This window comes from Nyctereutes procyonoides, unplaced genomic scaffold (genome assembly GCF_905146905.1).
Source record: "Nyctereutes procyonoides isolate TBG_1078 unplaced genomic scaffold, NYPRO_anot_genome, whole genome shotgun sequence".
Taxonomy (NCBI): domain Eukaryota; kingdom Metazoa; phylum Chordata; class Mammalia; order Carnivora; family Canidae; genus Nyctereutes; species Nyctereutes procyonoides.
In genome coordinates this window covers 44,773,326-44,781,329 of record NW_026575131.1, presented here as the reverse complement: position 1 = coordinate 44,781,329, position 8,004 = coordinate 44,773,326, and the positions used below count along the sequence as shown (strand labels likewise).

Genomic DNA, 8,004 nt, shown 5'->3' with positions numbered 1-8,004 from the left:
GTGCTGTGTATTTCCAAGTAAACCTCTGTCCTCTTGGACAGAGAGTAACCTGCTAACGAGGCCCTAGAACCACAGGCCCAGTCTGCAGTTGTCCCCAAGACCTGGACCTGTCTGGCAGGGGAGATGTCTAGGGATCCTGAGGGTCCAAGGCATCTAGAAACTGTGCAACCTGTGTGGCCTGGCACACCAGCACATAGGAGGCCCACGAGTGGCCGGTTGTTTTTTCTCCCCAAGAAACCTCCAGGCTAGCATCTCCTCTGCCCACGAGAAATCCTGCTTTTCCGGGGCCCTACTCCTGCTGTCTCTGATGGCGCTAGGCCCACTGTGAGTCCTACAGTCCTTGAAACACCATGGGGGCCTGGGAGTCAGCATTTTGTCCAATCTGGAGGTAGCATCCAGGGCCCTAGAACACCGGATCCACCAGAACGACTGGGTGGAAACCACGTGGGATATGTCTCATAGCCTGGCCATTATGTTGCCACTTTGGCTCCAGGCCCACAGGTCAGAGTGGCGGCATTTCAGGTGAGATGTGCACTTGGTAACGTTCATACCTTGAAACTTAATTCCTAACAGAGGCTGGGTGCACATTCCAACAGACCCTTGTCCCCTGACTCACTCAACTGCCTATGAATCCTTCTTACAACCCTGGGAGGGGGTGCCATTACCACATTTTACAGACAGGGAAACTGAGGCTCATCTGTCACAAGCTGAGGGTTGAGGGCTCACAGATCTCAATGACTCCAGTCCAGCCTTTAGCTGTTCCTTCTTCCCCATATCCATTTCTCTTCCTCTCTGTCCTCACCAAACCTTCCTTCAGCTGCCCAGAGCCTGGCAGAAGTGCCTGCTTCTCCAAGACGCATGGGGCACAGAGAAAGGGGACGAGATGGAAAAGAGAGAAGCAACCCCAGGCTCTGGGAGGTGGCCCTGGCTCCCCACTGCTTGGGTTGGAGTCACCCAAGGGGGTGAGGGGTAGGGTCTGGGGCAAGTGGCTCTTGTGGCCGACACACACGTCTTGTCTTGAGGAAATTCCAGAGAATACCAGTTTGGAATCGGCTCTCTGTTCCCAAGGCCTGCGTTATCCCCAAGCACTACAGGAGGCTTTGGGGGAACAGTTGGCTTTCTGTCTGCCCAGGGCAGGGGGCACCTGGTGCGTTTCTGGGGCTCCCTTAGCATTGCAGGTTTCTAGCTCGTCCTAAATCTCTCTTTGGGGGAAATCTTTCCTGCTGCAGGTGACTACATCTTCTGTCCCCAAGGGAGGGCCTGGCCTTTGCACCCTCTGGTTGCCTTCTCTCTGACGCCCAGAGTTCCATGAGTGCTTGTCACCATACCGGGGACCCCTAGGGTCTGCTGGATTTTGTCCAAACGACACCCCAGAAACCAAATAAAACAGTTGAAATATGTGATTTTTTGCATGGCTTTGTGAGAGGTTAGCGTCCATCAGGGGTCATCCTCTGCCTGGGGACGTCAGTGGACAAGGGGGCCCAGAATCACCGGGATTTCTGTCTTTGGTCTGTGGCAGATGTTATGAGCATGCTGAATTAAGAATGATAAGATTTCTGGGGCACCTGGGGGCTCAATCAGTTAAGCATCCAACTCTTGATTTCAGCTCAGGTCATGATCTCAGGGTGGTGGGATCGAGCCTCGCATTGGGCTCTGTGTTCAGCTCAGAGTCTGCTCGTCTCTCTCTCTCTGCTTTTCCTCTCTTTCTCTCTCACATAAATAAATAAAAACTTAAAAAGAAAAAGAATGATAAGATTTCTGTACTCAATGTTCTCCTTCCTCACAACACACTGCCTTTGTTCTAGTGCACAGAGAGCTTGTATAACTTGCCTATGGTCACAAAGCAAAGTGGATGGCGCTGGGATTTGAATCATGCTCCGGCTGGTGCACAGGATGTGCAAACGTTCCCACAACCCTGACACAGAGAGCCATAACCACCTTTTACATATGGGGAAACTGAGGCTCTGCCGGTTGATGCCCTCTGTCCCACGTGTCACGGCCAGGGGGAAGTGGGCCAGACCGTCAACCCAGGCCACCTTCTTTGGAGCTGACAAATGTCCAATCTGCTGGGAGCTGGATCAGGAAAAACTCTTCATGAGCCTTTGAAATTTGGAAAACAAACAAAACAGTCCTAGACAGAGGGAACTTCAGAATCCTCTTTTTTTTTAAGACTTTATTTATTTATTCTTTTTTTTTTTTTTTTATGATAGTCACATAGAGAGAGGCAGAGACACAGGCAGAGGGAGAAGCAGGCTCCATGCAGGGAGCCCGACATGGGACTCGATCCTGGGTCTCCAGGATCAGGTCCTGGGCTGAAGGCAGCACTAAAGCGCTGAGCCACCCGGGCTGCCCATGAATCCTCAGAATCCTATCACTGGCCTAGAAATGCCAGGAAAACAGATGGCCAGCCAGGAGCTGGACATACGTGAGGTCTCCAGTCTGGAGCTGCTCCCTACAACCTAATACACCGACTCGCTCCTCTTGGTGTGGTTCCATTGTTCAGTAATGGAAAAGTGTCTTAGCAGTGCCTGCAGTGTGGAATTTAGGGAATGTTGGCATCTGGCCATTACTGATCGTGCAGGGATGCCCTACGAGGACAGCACCTCCTTTGCCCCATCTACCCCAAGGTCAGGTCAGGTCTAGGTAGGGGCGGCTCATGCTGACCTGTCCTTACCAATTCGGATTACTCAGCACTCTGGCTTGCCTTCCAGGCCGGGCCTCTGCAGAGGTCACAGCAGTGTGGCTGCAGAGTGGCCCAAGCTCCTGGTCAGTCCACACCCTTTACTGACCACTTACTATGTGCGTCAAGCTGGTGGGGCAAGAGCCCCATCTTCCCAACAGCCCCTGTCGGGATGGAGGTGCCAGCAGCAGAAACCAGTGTGTTTACTAAGCCCCTGAATGTCCGGAGCATCATGGAGGGAGATTGGGACACATAGCCCAGCATAATCCCCCATAACAGAGGCTGAGATTGAGTCTCAGGGGGGGCCAAGGCTTGGCTGGGCTCACACGGCCAGTGGGTGCGTGCTGAGGGTGGGGGGAAGCCTGACCCTGTTCCTCCAGTGGACACTTGCTGGGTGCCCCTCAGCAAGTCCTTGTACCTCTTGCCTGCACACACTCTGGTCACACTTTACACATCCCCTCGATCTGCTTCACACTGAGCTCCCCATCTTCTCTGGGGTCAGGAAGCTAGAAGCAGGCACACTGGGCTGGGGCCAGGGGTCCTGAGCAGTGGAGAAAGATCCAAGGGGAAGACCTGGGTCTCTCTGGGGCACCGCTTGCCCCTCCACTTCCTGGTGGCTGGACCTGACACCAGCCCTCCCTGTCCTGAATCCCAGCACTCCGATTCCCTACCACGTCTGCTCTGGGCCCAGCCAAGGGACTGGGTCCCAGAGTAGCTTCATCTCTGTCTGTCTTCAAAGGGCCTCCAGTGTAGGGCAGACAGAGCCAAGCACAGATATTCCCAGTGCTGTGAGGTCAAGGCTGGGCTAGGGGAAAGGATGGGGGTGGGGAGCACCCATCTGAGCCTGGGAAGGTAGTGTTAGAGAAGGCTTCCAGGAGGAGGGGCTTTCTTAGTAAGGGTTTGAAGGATGGGTAGGAGTTCCTCCACAGATGAGGATGAGGGACTGCAAACACACCCGTTAATCACATACCTCCTATGTGTCTGCTCCTGTCCTTCATACCTCATTTGAACTTCTCTGCAGTGAAAGTCTCAGTTCTCATTTTCCAGGTGAAGAAACGGAAGTGGGATGGAGAGGACTGACTTGCCTACAGTTGTACTTTCTGGCTCCTTTGATCCCTTTCTCCTCTGCTTCCTTAGTTTTTCAAAATCTTCAGCCTTTGACTCTAACCAGGAAGGGAGAGGGGGAATCCCAGGAGGAGGAAGGCCACCTCTTGAACTCTTGCTGTGGGATGTAGCATATAGAAATATCTTTTTTGACAAAAGCATTCTTTCCCACCAGTCCACCAAGCTGGAAGGAAGTCCCCATTTCATAGAAGATGCTACTGAGGCTCAGAGAGACTTCTAGGGGGAGGGTACCCCCCTTTCCCCAGGAGAACCCCCCCAGAAGGGCCTCCCCCTGAAAAGCAGCCCAAGACTCAGCCAACTCTGGTCCCTGGAGTGTTTACTCTGCACCCAGGGCGGAAGGGACCAGGCAGGCGGGGGCGGACAAAGTCCGGGGATTATAAAGGCCAGTCCAGCAGCGTCCGGTGGCTCAGTTCAGAGCTCAGCGAGCACCGGCATGCCTGGACAGGGACCGGCACCAGCACACTGCTCTCCCATGCTGGTGATACTGGTGATGCTCTCCTGGCTGCCTTCGGGAGGCGCCCTGTCTCTGGCCCAGGAGCACCTCCCCGCCTTTCCAGGACCCTCAGACCCGCACTCCAGTACCGATGTGTCCAGAATCCAGGAGCTTCGGAAACGCTACGAGCACCTGCAGACCAAGCTGAGGCTGAACCAAGGCTGGGCCGATTCAAACCCTGACCTCGTCCCTGCAACTCGAGTCCGGATACTCACTCCAAAGCGTGAGTGAAATCTAGGAGACCTCCGCCCCCTGAGCAGCTACCATCATCTAACCAATGGTTCTGAGTCATAGGGGCTCAGGCCTGCCACTGAGCCTCAGTCTCCCCACCTGTGAATCGGACAAGAACATCTCCCCTTGGGGCTGACAGTGAGGGGGAGGGGGACGGGCGGGGGGCAGGTGGCCCAGTTTACGCCTGAGACAAGATGAGGGTTTGGCTAAAGTGCGATGTTACAGATCGCAGATGGGGAAACTGAGGCCCAGAGAAGCTAGCGATTCTTTTTGAAAACTCTCAGAGCCTGGAATTCCCAGAGACGAAGTCAGGCAGCGGCGGGGGTGGTGCGGGGAGGAGGGGTCCTTGTCTTTGGATGTAAGGGCTGGGGGAGGGCGCGCAATCCCGGAGAAAGGATGCAGAGAGCGGCGGAGCGGGACGAGAGGAGCGCAGCCCGCGGATAGGTGGAATCTGCCGGTACCCGTTCCAAATCTGACGCAATCCCTTGACACCGCACTGCTAAAGCCGCACGTGGCATGTGCCTTAGGGAGGGAGGAGATATTCTCTCGCCATCCGCGGAGGATCTAGGGGGAGGAGAGGGAAGGAGATCTGGGCTACGCTGGGAACTGGGAGGGGTTAGGGGAAGAGCGTCAGGCCAGAAGGGAGCGCTGCTGTCTCGCCCTAATCCTACTAGTGCTGGGAGACTTCAGGTAAGCCTCTTGTCCTCTCTGAGCCTAGTGTCCCAGTCCCCGGCTTCAAAGCCTGGTCCCCCCAGTATCTCCAATACCTGTACCAGCCTATAGGGATCTGTGAATCCCGGGGAGCCAGGTAGCCTTCATTTCTCAGATATAGAAACCAAGACTCAGAGAGTTGAAAACACAGTAGCTAGTCGTATCCCCAGCCCCAGGCACTTGGTAGGCCTTCAATAAAATGGTCTTGACTGCCAGAGGAGGCAGAACCAGTGATTGGATCTTAGTCCCTCTAAGTATCAAGTATATATTAATTCCTGCAAGTATTTACTAAGCACCTACTGTATGCCAGATATGGTAGCAACCAAGCAGACAGAAATCTCTGCTGAGGGGATGCAATAGGGGAGATGAAATGATACACAATGAAATAAAATAGTGCCTATTTTAGGCAGGCTAGAGAGGTATGTAGCCTGCCGTGCTGAGATGCAGGAGAACAGTGTGCTTGGAAGAGGAAGCAGCTTGTGCAAAGGCCCTGCGGTGGGATGCAGCTTGGCGTGTGGGAGAAAATGGGCACTCCACGCCTGGCGCACAGTAGGCCCGTGGTTGACTGACTGGCTTTCCTCTCTCCCTCAGTGCGACTTGGGCCGCGAGGCCACCTGCACCTGCGCATCGCCCGGGCCGACCTGACTGCGGGGCTCCCCGCAGCCTCCCGCCTACATCGGGCGCTGCTCAGACTGTCCCCGACGGAGCCGAGCTCGTGGGACGTGACGCGGCCGCTGCAGCGTCAGCTCAGTCGTGGAGGTTCCCGGACGCCCACACTACGCCTCCGACTGTTGCCTCAGTGGGACCGGTTGCGAGCGTTGCCTTCTGCACGTCCGCAGCTTGAGCTGCACTGGCGGCCACGCGCGGCCAGGGGGCGCCGCAACGCGCATGCGCACGCCCGGGACGGTTGCCCCCTCGGGGAGGGGCGCTGCTGCCGCCTGCAAAGCCTGCGCGCGTCGCTCCAGGACTTGGGTTGGGCCAACTGGGTGGTGGCGCCCCGCGAGCTGGACGTGCGCATGTGTGTAGGCGCGTGCCCAAGCCAGTTCCGGTCGGCCAACACGCACGCCCAGATGCAGGCGCGCCTGCACGGCCTGAACCCCGACGCCGCGCCTGCGCCGTGCTGCGTGCCCGCCAGCTATGAGCCGGTGGTGCTCATGCACCAAGACAGCGACGGGCGCGTGTCGCTGACGCCCTTCGACGACCTCGTGGCCAAGGACTGCCACTGCGTGTGAGCGCTCCCGGTCTTTCACTTACGGCTCGTGAGCGATGGAGGTGACCCCAGAGACCCTGCCTGTCGAATGGGCTTGTGGGGCCTGAGATTGCCGACTTCCCACCACTGCTATCTATACTCCATCCCGCCCAAACCTCTGTATTTATACGTTTGTATTTATTATTAATTTATTGGGGCGATCTTGGGAACTGGAGGGTTGGGGAGGGCTGGTCTGACGGTGTGCCTTTATTTAAAACTGTGGTAATAAAAATGAAGGTGTCTGACCTGAGCCCCTTGGTGTCGAGGATGAAGCTGGTGACCCTGGGAAAAACCTTCCCTTCCCTGGCCCCAGTCTCACAGGGGACCTGGTATCAGGGTGAGTGGAACCGTTCAGGAATGCGTGGTGGAGCATTCTGGGATGTCAGGCAATCATGGTGCTCATGACACCGATGCACCCAATGACACCTTTCTCTCTGTTTCTGCTTCTCTAGCTCCCTGTTCCTCTGTTTCTGAGACCTTCTGCGTGTCAGGCTCACCCATATCTCATCTCAGTATTCCTGTTTCTGTGCCTTGTCTCTATGACTGCCCTGCTGTCTCTCCTTGCTTTGGAGTCACCCTTCCAAACACAGGCAGCCCAGATCATGTCCATCTGCTCCCAACCTAGAAGATTCCATCACTTCTGTTTGTGGCACCTCCCTCCATGTTAATGGTACTTCTATTTTTTGTATAAAAAGAGCAAGGGTCGGGATCCCTGGGTGGCGCAGTGGTTTGGCGCCTGCCTTTGGCTCAGGGCGCGATCCTGGAGATCCGGGATCGAATCCCATATCGGGCTCTCGGTGCATGGAGCCTGCTTCTCCCTCTGCCTGTGTCTCTGCCTCTCTCTCTCTCTGTGTGTGAATATCATAAATAAATAAATTAAAAAAAAAAAAAAGAGCAAGGGTGGGAGCCATGCCCTGTGCGGCTAAGGCAGCTGGGAGTTCCAGGGCTCCACCCATGCTTAGTTTTCCCCAGCCCGCAAGTGACGGCATGGCAGCCATCCCCCCCCCCCCCAGCGGTTCACTGGTGACCACCTGTGCCACTTGCGTTCCGTTTCCAGTAACAGCTCCTGCAGAAGTGCAGAGTATCCTGGGGAAGCCATCCCTCACTACCCTGGCTGACCCGGGTTACTGGTGGGCAAGCTTCTCTTTCGGGAAGTGCACTCTCCTGTTCATGGCTACAGTGTTGGAGTCCCCAGAACCCTTGGGATCTCTCTAGGACTCTAGCAGCAAGATCACCTGTGACTTGACTCTGGAAGCTATGAGGAAGCAGCTTGGTGGCCAGCCTGCAAAGCCAACACCCGGCCCCAGGCCTGTGGCCACCCCCAGCCATCCTGCCTCAGGAGGCACAAGGCTTATCAGAGCTCTTCTCCCCTTTCTTCCCCTTCCCTCCCCCTAGACCAGGCAGGCTGCAGCAAGCAGAAGCAGTTGGGTTCTTTTATATTGAAACAACAAAACACCAAAAAGGAAGTTGATAGAACCCCACTCTTTACTATCCAAGCTACAGACAAGCTTTCCT

At 55.6% G+C, this 8,004-nt stretch overlaps 1 protein-coding gene across 1 annotated transcript; it reads left to right on the top strand.

The window, feature by feature from the left end:
• Positions 1-4,233: 4,233 nt before the first annotated feature.
• Positions 4,234-6,679, top strand: GDF15 (growth differentiation factor 15). Its single transcript, XM_055344266.1, has 2 exons — positions 4,234-4,521; positions 5,832-6,679. The coding sequence occupies exons 1-2, from the start codon at positions 4,239-4,241 to the stop codon at positions 6,470-6,472; spliced, it is 924 nt and encodes a 307-aa protein (XP_055200241.1). The 5' UTR covers positions 4,234-4,238; the 3' UTR covers positions 6,473-6,679.
• The last annotated feature ends 1,325 nt before the right edge of the window (positions 6,680-8,004 follow it).